Source organism: Dipodomys merriami, unplaced genomic scaffold (assembly GCF_024711535.1).
Source record: "Dipodomys merriami isolate MVZ:Mamm:240054 unplaced genomic scaffold, mDipMer1.0.p SCAF_20, whole genome shotgun sequence".
NCBI classification, from domain to species: domain Eukaryota; kingdom Metazoa; phylum Chordata; class Mammalia; order Rodentia; family Heteromyidae; genus Dipodomys; species Dipodomys merriami.
The window spans coordinates 15,247,687-15,267,038 of NW_027203382.1; the positions used below are offsets into that span (position 1 = coordinate 15,247,687).

The 19,352-nt window shown below is 34.9% G+C and overlaps 1 protein-coding gene across 3 annotated transcripts in view; it reads left to right on the forward strand.

Annotated features, from left to right (window-relative positions):
• Positions 1–19,352, forward strand: part of Tmem161b (transmembrane protein 161B) — a 63,996-nt gene that overhangs the window by 302 nt on the left and 44,342 nt on the right. Inside the window, exons 2-3 of one of the 3 annotated variants that reach the window (XM_070031134.1) lie at positions 3,818–3,859; positions 15,978–16,081. The exons of 1 other annotated variant lie outside the window; for it this stretch is intronic. In XM_070031134.1, coding sequence (XP_069887235.1) covers positions 3,818–3,859; positions 15,978–16,081 — 146 coding nt within the window. The remainder of the gene's footprint in view (positions 1–3,817; positions 3,860–15,977; positions 16,082–19,352) is intronic. One more of the 3 variants, XM_070031135.1, reaches the window with a different exon arrangement.

Sequence of the window (19,352 nt, forward strand, 5' to 3'; positions counted from 1 at the left end):
CGGCGGGGCCCGCACCCGCGGGGCGGGGGCTGGGGCTCCCCGAGGCGGTCCTTTCCCCGTCCGGCCCGCGGCGCCAGGGGAAGAGCGTTGACCTTACCCGACCCCGCACCTCGGTCCCGCCAGCCCCTCCTCCGCCGCAGGACCGTGGGCAGCCATTGGAGACCTTAAGAAATTACCTCTTGGAAACAGAGTGCGGCCCCCTCCTAGACCAGAGCCAGCCACCCTCGTCATTGCAACGCCCCCAGAGTCGGAAAAGGTGTCCGACCTGGGCTACGGGGCCGGGTTTGGTATGGGAGTAGGAACCACTGCGGTGTCAGTTCCTCCAAGTGCAGGGCAAATGAGTCTAGGAGAGAACTCGATGTGGGGGAACAGGTGGAAAGGAGTGATCGTGGAGGACCGTAACCGGAGCCAGTTAGGGAGTTGTTAAAGAAGGATCCCGTTTCTGTATTGTTTTCAGGCTGAAGGTACTCCAGGACCCGAAGAAAGAGGATCTTAATCAAAATTGGGTTACTAAGGATTTAGTTCCCTGTAGCTTTGTGGGCCAGCAGGTCCACAAGCCATTTAGGAAAGAAAGGATAGGAATTTCAAGGTTATGCTGGTACTCTCATCTAAGTGCCCTGGAGGAAGGGGAGGGGGGAAGGTGGATTCCATTCATTAAATAATTTTCTGGAATTATTTTTTTTTAACCTTACCTGCCTCCGAGATTGATGGGTTTTAGTAAATTTCAGAGCCTTGTCAGGTACTTAACTACAGGAAAGATTTCAAACTCATAAGAAGGAGCTTGTGTTTTAGCCTTCAGTATTGGCAGCCTCCTCTTTTGTACGATTTAGAAACTTACCTGAGTGTAAAAACAAAGACCTCCAACAGTTACTATGTCTCTCAACACTATATTTATATATGCATTTCAAATGTATGAATAGTACGGCTTATATTCTTTAACTTAACTGTGAAACTAGGCAAAGGGAACAATATAACTAGAAAGACCCAAAGCCTAATTTTCTAATTTTGTATAAGAAGAGAGACTATCAAAAAGAATACAATTGCTGAAATACATGATAAGAACATGATTATAAGAGCTGCCAAATTATCTTACAAATTGGCTATACTATTTTTACTTTCACTTGCAGTAACCGAGAAGTTGTGTTGCTCAGCCTTGTCAGCATTTGGTATTATCTGTTCAAGATTTTGGCCATTCTGATACTTGTATATTGTTATCTTATAGTTTTGGGGGATTTTTTTTCTGCAGATTTTTAAAGAAGCAATTTTATTGATGTTAAATTTGTATCTATTTTTTAAGGTCCTTGTAGTGTCCATTTAAACGTTGAAAGTTCATTAATATCAGGCCTCCAACTTTGTTTTTCTTTATTATTGGCTATTTTGGGTCTTTTCCTTCTTATAAAATTTGTCAGCTTTTTTTTCTACCCACCACTATTTTTTTTTTTTGCTTTTTTGGTTTCTTTTATTCTTTTGTTTTTTGGTTGTACTGGGGTTTGAACCTAAAGCCTTGCACTTGCTAGGCAAATGCTCTATCTCTTGCTTGGGTCTTGTTCCCAGTCCTTTTGTTATTTTTCAGATAGAGTCTCATAGTTTTGCCTAGGGCTGACTTCCTACTATGATCCTCAAACCTCCCCATATGGCTGGGATTACAAATGTGCACCACCAGCCCCTGGCTCAGAGTTTTACTTTGAATTTTGTGGGTTTTTTTTGTCATTATTGGTTTGTTTTGTTTGTTTTGTAGTTCTTTGGGTCAAACCCAAGGCCTTGATATTTTAGGCAAGTAATCTACCACAGAACTACATCCCTAGGCCCTATCCCTTATAAGCTTTGGAAACAAGTTTTTTGGTATTGAAATTACTATTTCTCAGGATTTTGATTGCATACATAGATCAAATGGAGAAAGACTGACATCTTGACAATATTGACCCTTCTTATCCATGAGCACAGAATAACTACATATATTTTGTTGTTTGGGTTTGGTCTTAAGAGTCTTGTAGTTTTCTTTCAACAGATCTTATACATATTTTCTTAGATTTATATCGAGTTATTTAATTTTTAAAAAAATGTTGATGTAACTAGTATTTTAGTAGCAGTTCTGTGATGCTACACACACACACACAGGCCTGGGCACTGTCCCTCAGCTCTTCAGCTCAAAGCTAGCACTCTACCACTTGAGCCACAATGCCACTTCCGGCTTTTTCTACTTATGTGATGTTGAGGAATCGAATCAGGGCCTCATACATGCAAGGCAACCACTCTACCACTGAGCCACCTTCATAGCCTCCAAAATCACATTTTTAACTGCAAATTCTTCTTCATTGTTGGGAGATGGAAAAGTTACTAATTTTTGTATATAGACTTCTATTCTGAAATCTTGCTGTATTCACTTGTTAGGCTAATTATCTTTTGCATTAGAAGCTAATCATGAAATTTAGAAAAACTTAAAACAATTTCAAATTTTGCTACTTTGATATTAAAGCTTAAAAAAATACTAATGTCTGATTATAGTATATAATCTTTAATCAAGATATGTAAGTCTTTTTGTATGTGACTATTGCTAAAAATGATTGATGATAAAATAAGTACATGGCACAGAATGTCAGCTTGAATTAGAACTGGGTGACTTCTAGTTTGAGTTAGCATTTCTGTGATTATGAACATATTAATTTGTAGATGTTGTTGATGTATAGTTAGTTGAATGTACATTGAAGGGACAAAGGAAAGGATATTCAATATTTGTAGAATTCAAGAAGGAATTCACAAAGGGTTATTAGTCCAGATTTTTAAGGGCCAAGTAGAATTACTACAGAGGAGTAAAATTGAACTTTACTTTTCTTCAATAAGTAATAGTTACATATATTTTATTCTAAACTTAAAACTCATTTAAATCCTTTTGAATTAATTAAATCTTGTGTAGATTTTTTTTTAAATATTCATTTCACCGATATAGAAATGGAGGCACCACAAATTTAACCTGTCAAATTACACAGTTGCTGGTGATAAAATTTGACTTTCTAACCCAGTCACCTTGGCTCCTTTCTTTGTTTTCCAGTCTTGTTATCATTTATGTTTGATAAGTTTCCATTTGGAAGGGGATTGAATTTTTAGAGCTTAATTCAGTATTCAAAATTCAATCATTTTCCTATAAAAATATTATAATTAGAAATAGTTGCATTTTGTAGCTGTATAATTCAATTTCTAGAAAATCTTCTCAAGCCTAGTTAATATAGAGTGTCTTATATAATACTAGAGAAATTAATAATTACTGTCAGGCTATACATAGTGACATTGCTTACTCAGATGCCAAACACATCTGCTACTGCTAAAAGAAATGAGAATACAGATTCTTTCATATCTTTGCTATCTTAGTTGCATCCAGTTAAGGCATTCCTTTACACTTGAGTAAGAGTCTCCCTTGAAGCTGGGGGTGAACTCTTAGTAATATTGATGAGTGAGAAACAAGTAGAAAAATTGGGGCTGAGGAGCTGTGATACACTAGAATTTCTTAATTAGTGTAGGTATTTTGTGTGTCATTGTTCCAAGCCTGAATTATATCTATGTATTTCCTTTCCTGAGGGCTGTAAGAATAAGCTTACTTCTTTTCTTTCTACTTGGATTCCTACTCGTGCACCTGTAACTTAGCTTTTTCCTGAGTCATAAGCATGTACTCTCATAGAGCACCTGGCCTTCCCTCCCATGTGATCACCAGACACGTTCCCTTGAAAGGTTTTATTATTAGCATAATTTTCAAAGGCTCCTTCCTATGTTAACATCTTAATACTCACCAACTATTTATTTACTTACTTATTTTCTTTCTCAGGTATCACAGGGAAAAATAGAAGCCCAAGATCATAATAATAGAGTAAGTTCTTGGAAGTAGAGAGTTTGGATTATGAAGAGAGGAGATTAATATAAATGGACACTGGAAAGAAAGAGGAAACTTTTTCCACCAGTGGAAATGGCCTATGAAGAAAGAACTTCAATAAACTGTTCAGCTCTATTTTTATACATACATGTTTGTAAACATGTTAATGTTGTAAATCCTTGACTCTGTAAGGGTATGGTGGTTTTTATTTATTTAACTTTGTTTTATAGTCCTGGGAATTGAATCTAATATTTTGTCCATGTTAGATAAGTACTGTAGCAGTGAGTTACACTCCCAGCCCTATTTCACTTTTTAAATGAATTTTATACTTTATCTTTGTGATGAAGAGAAACATTTTAAACTATTATATTTAGTTACTTCCTTGTGTATGTAGTTGCCTATATTTATCCTTTACAGAGAGCTTAGCTAATTTTATTATCTTTTATTTGGTTCCTTTGCTACTGTTTGTCCTAATATAATACACAGAAAAAGAAGTTAAAGTTTTTTCTTCTCAAAAGAAAAAGTACTAGCAGATTTCTTTCCAGCGGAATCAAAGTTCCATTTCTTGAAGGTTTAATGATTTTATCATTCCAGAGGACTTTGGCCACTTTTTTTTATGATGGTTATAAATGACTGATTTCAAAATATGTCAGATTCTTAGGTTCATGGGGACAAGGTCTCACTATGTAGCAGGGGCTACACCTGCCTGGGATTATAGGTTTACACTACCACACAGGTTCCTCCCTCCCCGAACCCTTATCAATTCCAGGACTTCATATATGTTAGGCAGATCTCTTCCACTGAGCTATATTCCCAGCCGTTCTTTCTATTGATAGCCCCAGTTTAAAAAAATAAAAAGTTTTGGTTATAAACAGAATGAATCATTTAAAAAGGGAGAATTGACACAGGTGTTCAGTCAGATTTTAATGCAAAACAAAGTAAAATTATAGGATTTGTGGCATTCATAAGTCTTTCCTAAAAGAAATCCACAAACCACTAAATAGGATGAGAATGCTGGGTTGAAGGCCAAGTCTGCTACCTTATACTAATTTGGAACTCTTAATTTCTTCTCAGAGCAAATATTATATATAAATGTTACATTTTCTTACAGGTGTTAAGTGATGTAATCTTTGTAAGGAACAGATTATTCATTGCCACTAGCATATCACAGGCTCTAATGGTGATGTAGAAATGTTAAGTGCATGAGTGCCAATGATTTACTTTGTATTTAGTTAAAATGATGTAGTCATAGACAAATCTGCTTGAGATTTTAGAGATCATGTATCATTTTGTTGATAAGGAATATGAGAATTAGAGATTTTCTAATTTTTTTGTAGCTAGTGACAGAATTTATATTCCCAGCATGTTTAATTATTTAATACATTAGAACATTACAATGAGTGCGTTGCCTAAATGGTGACATCAAAGGTACACATTAAATTTTCTTTTTTTTTTATATCTGACTTTAAATTTTGAGTTAAGCTTAATTTTATATTTTAACTTTGTTAATATTTTTTAGTGTACTCAACAATATTTTTTTCGGTGGTGGGGCTTGAACTCTGGGCCTGGGCACTGTCCCTTAGCTATTCAGCTCCAGGTTAGCACTCTACCACTTCAGCCACAGTGCCACTTACAGTTTTCTGGTGGCTAATTGGAATCTCACATACTTTCCTGCTGGCTTTAAACTGTGATCCTCAGATCTCAGTCTCCTGAGTAGCTTGGGACTAATGGCATGAGCCATCGGCATCCGGCTCTCAACAAAATTTTAATTTTTAGTGTGTTGAAAGTATTTGTAACATCTGTTGCATTAAATTGAAATTATCTCATAAAAACAAACCTGTTCTCAGATCTATAAAAAACAGATACTTTGTCTTTTGCTTTTAGACTATTTTTATTTATGCTGAAATTCCTTGTACACTTCTGAATATAATTTTAAAAAACAGGGAAATTTATGATTTATGTTTTTATCTATTTATAAGGCAAATAGTTCAACATATTGGAAACCTGCCATGTCACTTTTCTGGAAAATTTAAAGATGAGATGAATATAATTTAATTGCAGGAGAGATCCTGAAACTAGTGATTATAGTTAGGAATGATGGTGGCTAGTTTGCAGTTATACTGGGCTTTTTTGTTTTTGTTGTTTTTTAAAGTAAAAACTGAAAAGTCAAGAAAGGGTTTAAGACCTAGCTGAAATTAACTTAAATTGATTTGTAAGTGTCAGATGACTTGATTTATTGTTTTTGGTTAATGGCTAATAGTTTCTCTGAACATAGACCTGCAAGGTTTTCTATAGTGTCAAGGAAAAGTAAAAGAATTTAGGCTACATTCTTCCATTGAATCTTTTAGTGGTGTACTGAAACATTTGTTCATGTCTTGGCTAGGCATGAAGCAACTTGTTAACTAACATCTTTTAAAATGATTCACTTCCATACACATTTTAATGACTATGGCATTGTTCTATATGAGATGCTGCATAATTTGTTTAACCCACTGTAACTGAGAAATTATCTTTTAAAACAACTATTAATTTCAACACCAATGTGTTAAAATGGTTTATGAATTGTATTTAGTTTGAATGTCCTCTGTTCTTGTGAGAAAGTGTATTTATCTTTGCTCTGTTTAGTCTTCCACTTGCCTATCACCTCTTAGAAAAGTGTCTTCTCTTCTTTTTATGTTTAATCAAATTCTGATAAATGACTATATATTGTCATCTTCACCAGAAAGTCTGAAGCAGCTCATTTTGAGCAGCTCTTTTTCTGAGCTGCTCTTTTTTTTTTTTTGCTTGTGCATTCTACTATGATTGTAGTTCTACTTACGACATTTTTGGTATGTTTAGGTATTTTATTGAAGATTGTTCATTTTTCACTTTTGTTTTTATTATTTTTCTAAATTAGAAAATAGCAAAAATGTCATGCTTGTACATTTTCCTCTGAAAAATTAAAAACATTTTGTTCTTTGAATCATTGGTGCTGACAAACTAATTCTCTTTTAAGTTAATGTGCATTAATTATACAGGGAGAATTTCATGATGAAATTTCTATATGTTTATATACTGTATATTGATCAAACTCAACTCTGCCATTTTCCTTTATCTTCTTCCTCCCTTCCTAAAATAATCCCAACTGGTTTCATTGCTGTTACATACAAATAAACTACTTTGACCACATTTATCCTCATTCATTCTCTCCATTAATCCTATTGCCTCCCACTGGTACTTACCTTCTCAGTAGAACTCATGACATACTAATACTCTAAACAATTGTGTTTGAAAATCCATCTGCCTGTTAATACAGTTCTATTTATCTATTTGTAGTATTATTTTGATCTATTAAGAAATTGCTATTTTATAGATCAAGATAATACAGTATCAGCATTTCATATGAATCAATACATCAGTAAAATGATAAGTCAGTATTGCATATCAGTAGGCTATTTATTATTTATCTGCTTTTGTGCCCAATCCGCATCCTTCTGTAACCTCAGTTGCATGTTAGCACAAGTCTCCTTTTTAGTTCTATTTCATTTTTTAACTTTCAGTCTAATTTACTAAGTCTCTAAGGGCTAGTGTTATGGCATAAAACTGATAAAGTCAAGAATAGCCCATATAATCTACCCTAGGATAATAGTGATTGTCTGGGAGAGATTTCTTGCCTCTTTGTGATTTTTTTTTTAACCACTATTGGTGGTAATTATAAAAATTTTCTCCTTTGGATTTTAAACTGTCCTCAGTTTTGGTGAAGAAACTATTAAAGTAACCTTTCTTTTTTTTTTTTTTAAACAAATCTCTCCAGCATCAATTCTCCAATTTCAAGATCTCTTTTCAGTTATGTTGATTATGTTGGTAATCCTAATTTTTATTTTATGGCATTTTTCTCCTCACCTTGATGTGGTTAGTCCTCAAAGATATCTCCCAAGCTTATCTTGTACTTTTCTATTCATGTAACCTTTTCAAAGTTAACTCCAGATCACTCATATCTCTGATGCAGTACCTACCTGCTAAATCATGCAGACTTGTAGTTGCTTGCAATCATTTATTTAAGTATTAACTGCTCTTACCTTTCTTTGAGAGCTTATCTCTTGTACGTATTCTGAGTTTGCTCAAACAATTGCTATAGCTGGTCATTTTTGTGCTTTCTTGTAATTCTATCATTCAGGAGGCTGAGTCAGGAGATGAGTTTGAGGCCATCCAGGGCTACATAGTGAAATCTTGTCTCAATAAAACAAATACTCAAAAGCAGGCTATATAAAAAGACTCTTGATTTGCTTTTCATTAGCTTGACCAACTGCATGTGACTTGTGAAGACTTCATTTTTCAAATTTAGTACATCGTTGTACTTACTTTGATTCTATTTAGTGGAACAGAACATCATAAAGTTATACTTTTACCATGTTTAGTTTAGTCTATTCTTGATCCTTTAAATGAGAACATTGGTACCTTCAATGCTGTGTGTGTGTGTGTGTGTGTGTGTGTGTGTGTGTGTGTGTGTGTGTGTGTGTGTGTGTGTGTGTGTGTGTGTGTGTGTGTGTGTGTGTGTGTGTGTACATACACAATGAATGTGTTGCTTTTACTACCTTTTTGGGGAAGAGGAGTAGTGTTGAGGACTGAACCAGGGCCTTGTGCCTGCTAGATTAATAACAGTTGTTTTCCCAAAATTTGTTTGACTTGGTTTCTTGGGCTTAAGATCCTGTAATTATTTCCAAAAACTTAAAAAGCCTGTGGTGTGTAATTCATAGTAAAATGTAGCCATCAATAGTCTCTTTCCTTCTCCCTTTGATAGTGGTATATATCTTTATCCTTGTCCAGCTAGTTCAGCTGTCACCTTTGTGAACCAGATTTCCCCAGACCTCCTTTTTTAAGATATAATCACTCTTTTAACTTGGATTGTTCCTGTAACATTGGGAATTAACCTCTGCCATACCACTTATCACATTCTATTTTAGGTCAAGGTGAGAGGTGGTTAGCACTAAGGGTTAGATAAAACCAACACTGGATAAAGAAATGAATTATATCCTTTCACCTTGAATTTAAATGTCGGTCAGTTCCAAGATCTGCTGTATACTAGTTTTTAGCCAAAACAATTATATGTGCATATCACAAAAGAGTAATTTTTACATAGGATTGTTTTTTTGTTGTTTGTTTTCTTTTCTTTTGTTTTTGGTGACAGTCCTAGGGCTTGAACTCTGGGCTTGAACTGAGCTTTTGTAGTCAAGATTAATACTACCACTTGAGCCACAGCTCCACTTGGCTTTTATGGTGGTTAATTGAAGGGAAGAATCTCATGGTCTTTTTTGCTTAGGTTGGGTTTGAACTGGGATCTTTAGATCTTAGCCTCCTGAGTAGCTGATTATTGGCAGGAGCCACTGGCACCTGGCATTTTTTACTTAGGTTTTATCTAAAAAGAATCTATGAGCTTGAAAGTAGTTTTAATAGTTACAAGTCTTTAAAAAAAACAAAAAACAAAAACTGGGTGCCAGTGGCTCACGCCTGTAATCCTAGCTACCCAAATCCATAAGAAGATCTTATCTCCAGTTAACCACCAGAAAACTGGAAGTGGCTCTGAGGCTCAAGTGTTAGAGCTGCTAGCCTAGAGCTAAAGAGCTGAGGGACAGCGCCCAGACCCAAAGTTCAGGCCCCACGACTGAAAAAAAAGAAAAAAAGTAGCCAAATTGAATATATTTATCCGGAAGTATTTGGGGCTGAGAGTATTTTTACACTCTTGAGATGCATTTTTGGCCCAAGTATATTTTTTTAAGCAGTGTTTGAAATATTATCTGCTTTTTGTGGCATATCATCAGTCATCGAACAGCCTACTTTTAATTTGGCTTCCTGGGTATCATTAAGATAGAGTTGAATGGAATACTTAAGGAAGTTGAATGTCTAATATATTTGCTAGTTTATATTTTTACTACAAATTAGTTAAAATAAAAGTCTTTCAAACATTTGTCAGCTATTTAAAGCAGATCAGTCATTCTTGCTATACAAGTGAAAGCATGTTTTTTTTTTTTTTTTTTTTTTTTATGTAATCTTTGTGTGTCTGCCAGTCCTGGGACTTGAACTCAGGGCTTGGGCCCTGTTCCTGAACTTATTTGCCCAAAGCTGGTACTCTCCTTCTTGAGCCACAGCTCCATACCAGCTTTTTGGTGAATTGGAGATAAAAGTCTCTTGAACTTTCTTTCCCAGGCTGGCTTGAATCGGGATTCTCAGATCTCAGCCTCTTGAGTAGTTAGGATTACAGGCATGAGCCACCAGCTCTAATTTTTGTGTTCTAGAAAACCAAAGATGCAAGAAAAGTACTCTGTGTAGGAAGCCTGGCTGAGGCTTGTCAACCTTCTTTCAGACTTTAGCTTGCCTATCCATGTCTAATATTCTGCCAGTCATCCAAATAAAAACATTTTGAAATAAACTTTGAGACATTGTCATCTTTGGTGTTCAGTCTCACTGAAGGTGGATTGATTTCCTTCTAAATTAGTCTATCTTTGGTCATTCTTCTTAGTTTCAGCTGCTTTTTATTCTTAATCTTTCTCATTATGCACTTCAGTATCAGATATCCTTACGTGTTACATTATTTCATACTGCTCTCTCAACTGCCTGTTAAGATTTACTCAGTTTCTCTATCCTTTTTCTGTGCTCTTAAACTTTTTATTTTATTTAAACTGTAATCCTCCAGATTTAAGCCTCTTGAGTAGATAGGTTACAGGTGTGAGCCACTGCTGCACAGCATCATTACTTTTTTCTCTTTGCTGTCTTAGTGAACTAACTGCTCATTGATGGCAGTTGCTGGTGATCTAAGACCCCACCATTTAATTTGTTGCACAATAAATGTTTATGTAAAGCACTGAGTAGACTTTAGTGCAAAAAAGCAGTGAGTAATTAAGTGTTTGTTATAACTGAATAGCTCTAAGATCTTTATTGTTTGCATCTTGTACTCTTCATTTGTAAATTGTTCAGAGATGGTTTGTTTAAATGCTTAACGTGTAAATTCTAAATTTTATATGTAGCGAGTTGAAATTGGAGTAAAAAGTTATTTGAGCATGTCTAAGAAATCTGTTTGAACATGTCTAGCAATCAATTACTAAAACATGTAAACAGTTGAGAAACAGAAAGTAGGAAATATATTGAGTAACATCTCTTCTTTTTCTCCTTCCTAACTTATTCAGGGAGATGAAAATTGAAACCATTTGGGGTGGTGTGAGTCCCAAGTTTATATGTAAATATGTTTTCTAATGGTAAACAATGTGTGCTTTGTTTCAATCTGATTGTCAGCAGGAGAGCTAGTTTAATGAAACATAACAAAATTCTAACTCCTCGGAGGTTGATACAGTATTCAGAGTTTGAATTTAAAAATTGTAGCATGTTTATATTTAAGTTTTGAAGTTTTATTTTTAGTGTCTATCTACAAGAAAGAAGAATATTGCTATTTGGTGTATTTTATTTCTCAGAGAGTTGTTTAATTTTCATTGTCAAGAATTTTTTTTAGCCTACTTGGAAACTATTACTGACAAAAATTGAAATGATCATTCTTCCAGACATTAAAGGCAAATAACTTTGTTGCTTTCATGGCCTCAGGTTAATAGATGTGGAAAGGTTGAAACCTAAGTTATCCCAGTGTTTTGCCCTTCTTGGGTGCTTATGAGCTATTTCATAAATGACTTTCCCCAGTTCCAGTTATCAAGAGAGTCAGAACCTAAGGGCAATGAATCCAGACAGAAACCATCTTTTTGGTCAAGTTATTGTTTTGAAGCGTTGATAAAACCATTAAGGCTACTTGAATCAGTGACCCATATGGTTTTGTCTTTGAGACTTCAATCTTGATGGACTTTGTAGCTTTACTGCATCTCTGCTCAGCTTAACAGTTGTTTTGTTTTTGTCAAATTTATGTTCACGTTTAAAGTAAATATGCTTAAGCATTCTTTAATTACAAAATAATATTCAAGACAGTTGATTTTTAAACATTTCTGAGAGTCATTTATGTAAAAAACCCTATATATGAATTTGGGCATGAAGATGGGTCATTAAAATGTTTTTTTTTTTAATGTTAAAACATCATGTCTGTCACTTAAGATACCTTAATTCTTTTGTGTATGTTGTAATCTTGATAGGTGCACTGTAATTGTTAATTATATACTGAGGATCTAAAAGTTAATTTTCTTAAAAGATTGCTATTTTGAGCCTGGCCCAAGTGGCTCATGCCTGTAACCCTAGCTATTCAGGAGGGCAAGATCTGAGCATCATGGTTCAAAGCAAGCCTGGGCAGGAAATTCAGTGAGACTATTATCTCCAATAAACTACTCAAAGAAGTCAGAAGTGGTATTGTTGCTCAGGTGGTAGGTAGAGTGTCACCTTGAGCAAAATAAGCTTAGGAACAATACCCAGACCCAGAGTTCAAGTCCCAGAACTGGCAAAAAAAAAAAAAAAAAAAAAAAAAAAAAAAAGTCTAAGGTTTCTTCCCTTCATTTGTATGAAAAGGAAAAACTCGTAAGATATATTTTCCATATAATCTTAAATTATCTATGTTAAATATTATCTGAGGGTAAAATTGACCTTTTTAATAGCACATATCTAGAGAAGATTCAATGATTTCTCACAAGAAGTTGAAAGGTTTTTATCAGCATATGGTGTTGCATTCCTATATGCATGCACATCTACTTAGGGGGTGGAGATAGGAGGAGGATTGGCTAGTTCAGGGTCATATAAGACAAAAGTAAGGAAGAATGTCTGAGAAATAGAAAATATGATGGAGGATGAATATGATTTGAGTACATTATATATAATTATGAAAGTAATCGAATGAAACAGTAGAGGAGGGGATGTTAAGAATCAGTAATATACACCGGGTGAATTTGATCAAACTACATAAGTGTGTATATGAAATACATTTGAGCACTTTATGTCTACAAAAATTTTTAGAAACTTACAAAAGGGGTGGATATGTGGTTCTAGTAGTAGAGCCCTTGCCCTAAATTCAGCCCCCATTACTACAAAGGAAAAAAGCAAAGAAGAATAAAATTTCTATTATACAATAGTATATAGTATAGAACATAGGGAACATAGGTGAGGTTTTAGAGGTCTTATCAGCTTTAATTAAAAGAGTAAAATGACATAGTAAAATTGTTAAAGTTACACTTTTGCATGAATTCATTTAAGTAATTAATTAGAACACCAAGAATGTACCCACCTTCCCATGTTTGTCTTTCTCAAGGTGAGTCTTTCATTCTTTCCTTCCATACATAATCAGTCTCTTAAGTTCTTAAACACAATACCCTTGGAATGTGTTTCTCTTCTGGTTCCCAGAAGTACTTCATTATTTTGGAGTTTGGATTATTATATATTCCTAGTTTTAGTCCATTTCTCTAATTTTTGCCTTAACATGATTTACATCATTTAAGAGTGGCAGTATTTCTCATGTCTGTGGCAATATCTGTGTTTTATTATTTGAAGGAAACAAATGTTGGCAAAAAAAAATCTTACTCCAGTTTATCACATTTCATCATATATATTTTCTAGAATAATCTTTCTGAAGTCCCCTTTAATAATTATGACATTTATTAGATGTGATCAAGATAGGTTTCTGCTTTTAAGGAACAGAAATATCTATACAAATAACATTTTACAAAATGTTTGAGAGATTGTACTACATGACCTTGAAAATTCTGTGATACTATCACTTCCTTGTAGGCCAGTTTGAGGTTACTTACTGTGTCCACAAAACTGACTAAATAGAGATCTTTTACTTTTTGACACCTATAATCTCAAATATACTATCTTTCTGACATATGTGTTAATATATTTCTTGGCCTTGTTCTACTTGAACAAGTTCTTTGAAGTGTCGTGCACTGTATGGAGATTGCAGGATTTCTATTATGAATTACAGAAAAATAATGATAGGAAATGGAAAAGAAAAGAACATTTGATGTTAGGTAAAAGTTAACTAGGTTAAACTTTTACCTAGTTGGTAGAGATTAAGGCATTAAAATATCCCCAAATAGAAGTAGTTAAGGTAGGTTTGTTATACTTTTTTTTTAGAAGTCCCATTTAAGAACCTTTTTAATTATTTTTTGAGGAATTATCTTTTTAAAAATTAGATTTAGATGATTGACTGCTTACTGAGTTATAAGAACTCTACATACTATTAAATTGTCCCTTTGTGACATGAGTTACAAATACTTCACTCCAGTTTGAAAGGATCCTTCAGGACCCTCCCTTCACTCCAGTTTGAAAGGATCCTTCAGGACCCTCCCAGAGGACCACAGCAGGCAGCACAGGAGAAACGTAAGGTTTATTAGAGGGGCTATAGCTCCCTGGAGAGGGAGCACATGGCATCTGCCTCCATCCAAGTCGAGGGTCTGTCTCTGGGGAAGTGAGGTAAAAGGTAAGCCATGTATGAGCAGGTGGGTCTAGGCAGAGAGAGGAAGTGGCCAGCTGTAGGACTGGAAGCTCCAGGGCAGGGAGTAGCTCAGATCTAGGTGGAGCTGAGGAGCAAAGGTGGGGATATTGCTAACACTGTTGGTCTCTGACATTTTTATATTACTTCTTCATGCCAAAAATTTGAGTTTCTGAGACTAATAGCACTTTTTTCTCCATTCTTGATAAGAAAAATTCTGTCTCCTAGTACTTGTGATAATAATCATGATGACAAAACCAAACAATACTATCATGTATTAACTGCTTAACTATGTATGAGGCATAATTCCCAACCAGTCTGAAGACATAGATTGAATTATTATCTCTGTTTTATGGAAGAGGAAATAAAGGTGCAGGGTGTTTAAGTAAGTAATACCTCCAGAATTACACATCTAGTGGGTGGTATAGGATTTGATGACAGAAAATTAGAAGGATTGTTGTATGTTGTTGAGGACCTACTCACTGGAAATAGATGGTAGCAATATAAGTTCAGTTTTCAAATCTGCAATTTCAGTTTTCAGGTTCTGCCATCAACATATCATATTCATACTTCTCTTTTTTGAATGTTAGAAATATCTCAAGATGTTGAGGTGTAACATAGGACTTAGGACACCAGCTGGAAAGGAACTCAGCAAGGCAAAGTTCACTTCTAGAAGGGTGCACCATCAGCCCAAAATCTGGCAAGCAAGGACACAGAGCAGGCAGGCTGCTCCCTTTTTATCCCTAACCTAGCAGGCAGACCCTGCCCCTCTGCTTGCATTGGTTTATCTCAGGTTCACAATCTGCAAAAGGTTGTGGCTTAATTCATCCAAAATAACTAAAATTGAAGGAGCTTCTAACAGCATGTCTTAATGAAAGTGCTTAGGAAAAGGATGTATATATCTAAAAAGTATTTAACAAGGGTCAAGCCACCTGGTCAAAGCAGGAACTTTTCAGAAAAACATTCTCTCAAGATTAACAAAAAGGAAACAAACAACTTTGATAGAAAGATGTTTTTCTCATGTGAGTCAGGTTCTTTTTGTTTTGTGTTGATACTGTGGCTTGAACTCAGGGCCTGGGTGCTGTCTCTGAACTTTTGCTTGAAGTTAGCACCCTACTATGTTAATTTGGAGGTAAGAGTTTTAAGGACTTTTCTTCCTGGGATGACTTCAAACTGTTCCCCAGCCTCCTGAGTAGCTAGGATTAAAGGTATGAGACACTGACATACACTTGGAGTTGGGGTCTGATTATTCATCTTCTAGCCTCAGACTCCTGAGTACTGGAATTATTGAATTAACTAATAAAGCTATCTTTGCATACTACTTCAAAAGCTTATTAGCAAGATGGTGTTTTAGGTATATGGAGTAAACTAGAGAAGTTTGGACAATCAATACTTTTCACTTTATTTTGATATCCTTAATTTATAGAAAACATTTATAGAGAAAAGATTTCAGAAGTGTATCTAATTCATTTTACTTTTGTTCACATGGATGTAACACTTCATTAACTTGTAGCAAAGGTTTGTGAGGTGAGACTACATACTGAATTTTAAGTTTAAACTGAGTATGTCATCTTGAATACCTAAATGCCATGATAATGATGTATTTTAATAGTAAACTCATTTTTCTTAAACATGCAATTTTCAAACTGTATGGCAAGTTTTTCAGCAGTAAACCCAAATCAGAATTCATTTACTGTTAAATTTATTTGTTTGTTTGTTTGTTTTACACAGGGTGTGATAGGGATACAGCTGGTTGTTACCATGGTGATGGCCAGTGTCATGCAGAAGATTATACCTCACTATTCTCTTGCTCGATGGCTACTCTGTAATGGCAGGTAAGGCAAGGACAGGTTGATTGTGATTGGCATTTTCAGTCTTTAAGCCTGGTTAACTTTCTAGAGATGCTAATTTCTGTTTTTGAAGGTATAACAGGGGACGGTTTCTCCCATTCTACCTCTCTTGGCTTTTTTTTTTTTTTCTCTGCGTGTCTGGCCACTGTGACTACCACATATCTTTTCTAGTTAAGTTTAAATGAATTGTTGATTGGGGGGTGGGAAGTTGGCTCAGTGGTAGAGTGCTTTGCCTTGCATGCATGCATGAGGCCCTGGGTTCGATTTCTCAGCACCACATAGGCAGAAAAAAGCTGGAAGTGGTGCTGTGGCTCAAGCGGTAGGATGCTAGCCTTGAGCTGAAGAGCTGAGGAACAGGGTCCGGCCCAGAGTTCAGCCCCCAGGATGGACAAAAAAAAACAAAACAAACAAGCAGAAAAACAATTGTTGATCAGGAAGGTGAGAATTTATAATGAAAGTGCTGACATGTTTCCACCATTTATTGGGAGAAGTTTCTACAACATGATTGTCAATGGCTCATTTCAGGATTTGTAAGTTAGAGATTCTTTGTTTTATTACAAGAAGTTTACTGTTCAACAAGGAAAAGAATGAAGTGATGTGGGATTTTACCTATCGTACTATAAACTCAATAGTATCTTCAGCTCTTTCTGAAAAAGAACTATGTTACTCCGGTGATAAATGAACAATAAATGAAAACTCGAAAATAGCAAGTTAGATATGTCATATAGTTAGAAGCAAAAAAAAAAGTCTCTACACAATATATATGCTAAAATTCTCTAATTCTGGAAGGTAAGTAATAAATTTGCTACTATGTCTAATTATTTATCTTTAATAAATAACCAAATTCTGGTATTATTTAGTATATTCATTTTCTTTTCTTCAAACATTTTGAAATGAGAAAACAATGACTAGCTCTCTTATGAGTACTTTCGTAAATTGCAAGACAAGTTAAACCCCAAAAACTTCAGCATTTTTTTTGTAGAAATTGTTAAATTGTTGTGTTCTTCTTTATACATTATACCTTTTTCATATTGATGTTCAAATACAGAAAAATATTTAGACATCTTTAAAATTGCTTTGAAACACTGGTATGTCTGCATCTGTATATAGTGAATGTGTGAAAGAATAGCTACTTAAAGATGTATACTAACATAATAAAAACTAAAGTTTTGGTAGAGTTGAAGCCTGTGTCAGACCTTTAAAGTCATCTATAAGTTTTTTCATGTAGTTTTAATATAAGTAATCTGGTTTAATGCTTTACTTAGCAGAACCAGTGTCTACAGATTAAAGGAAATGCATCTACCATGCAAATTATCATTAGTTCTAGATGAAATAAAACCTTAGTTTGTAAAAGTATATAAAATATAGTAATTTATTTTCTCCTCTAAATTGCATGTATCTGAACTCTTATGTTTATAATACAAATGAGACTTCATGAAAGTCATGAAAACATGATTGTTTCAACTTTTTTTTACAATTAATGCTTTATCAACTTTTTGTAATATGAAATGGTACCATTCTAATACTGAAAATCATCTAAAATCTTCTCCATTTCCTATATAAAAATACTATTGATAAGTTGGGCACTGGTGGCTCACAGCTGTAATCCTAGCTACTCAGGAGGCTGAGATCTGAGGTTCACAGTTCAAAGCCAGGCTGGGCAGGAAAGTTCATGAAACTCTTATCTCCAATAAACCACCAGAAAACCAGAAGTGGCACTGTGGCTTAAGTAGTAGAGTGCTAGTCTTGAGCTGAAGAGCTAAAAGATGGCACCCTGGCCCAGAGTTCAAGCACCACTATCAACCCTCCCACCCCCTCCAAAAAATATTAAGTAGTTTAAAGGGAAAGATACAACAGGACTTTTATTTTTTCACGTTTTTTTATTGTTTATGTATTCACTTTTGGTGCTGATCCTGGGGCTTGAACTCAGGGTCTGGGCTCTGTCTCTGAGCTTTTTTGCTTGAGACTAGCACTCCTACTTGAGCCACAGCATCATTTCTGGCTTTTTTTGGGGGGGGGGCAGTTAATTGGAGATTTAGATTATCATGAACTATCCTGTACAAGCTGGCTTCTAATTGCAATCCTCAGATCTTAGCTTCCTGAGTAGCTAAGATTATAGCCATGAGCCAACAATTCCCACTTTAAATTTTTTTTAATTAAAAATTTTAAATTACCTGTAAGTAGTTGTATAAAGAGGTTTTAATTCAACATGTCAGTTTATGAGTACAATGCATCTTGATCAGTGTCACCTTTTCCATCCCTCTTCTGCATTTGTCCCAACCCAACGCATCACCTCAAGTTACTTGGTTCCATTGTACATTAGATATTATGACTGTATTTGTTCACTCTTTCTCTCAATTTGTCTGTCCCCACTCCTCTAAACTTCCCTGCCTGATAAAACATGTTTTAGCTTCTTGGATTTATTTTATAAAAACTAAATAATTTAGCGTCTCTTGGAAGTAACTCTATTGAACAGAACTATTTAAAGGAACTATTTAGGTGAAAATATGTATAGATAACACAGTGGATATAGATAGCCATGAGTATGTGGAAGAATTTTGGCTTTAGAGTTTAATATTTACAGTATTACAACTTTTAGGTTACAAATATATTGTTTGAAATATTCTTAAAAATTACTATTTTCTTTTGGTATCTTGTTAATTTATATCCCTATCACATAATGGCCTCTGTCTTTAGCCTGGTTTAATTGTATTATTATCACATACTTGCATAAGACATATTGATAATTTTTTTAATATGGTAACTCATTTGGACCTTTACACCATGAGCTAGGTCAGAGGGGAGATGTTGGGATGTGCTCTGAAATCTTTGTAGACTGAGATCTTAAGACCTTGGAGTTCTTGTCACATACCATGCTAGTTGGCGTGTGAAAAGAGTAGGGGGGGGGATACCATAAGAGATGGTGGGATATCATACTTAGAAATAGCTTCATCATTTCTTCTCAGATTATATAGCCTAGGGCCTTTGGAGTAATCCTAGCTGTAGGTCAGGAAGGTCTGGAAAATAGTAGTTTTTATTGTACCTTGAAAATAAAAACAAGGTTGGTGAGTTCCTGGTGTTTTTGTTCAATAGATGGTACTATATCTTTTTTTTTTTTTGCAAATGAGAAAATGAGTTTTAAGTGATTTATTCAAGTTCACATTCTAAGAAAAGAAACAGATTTGGAAATCCAACTTGCAGTCAAGACAGCATTCTTCTCTTACTTGTGTGTTCACTTTCCACTATTTTATTTGCC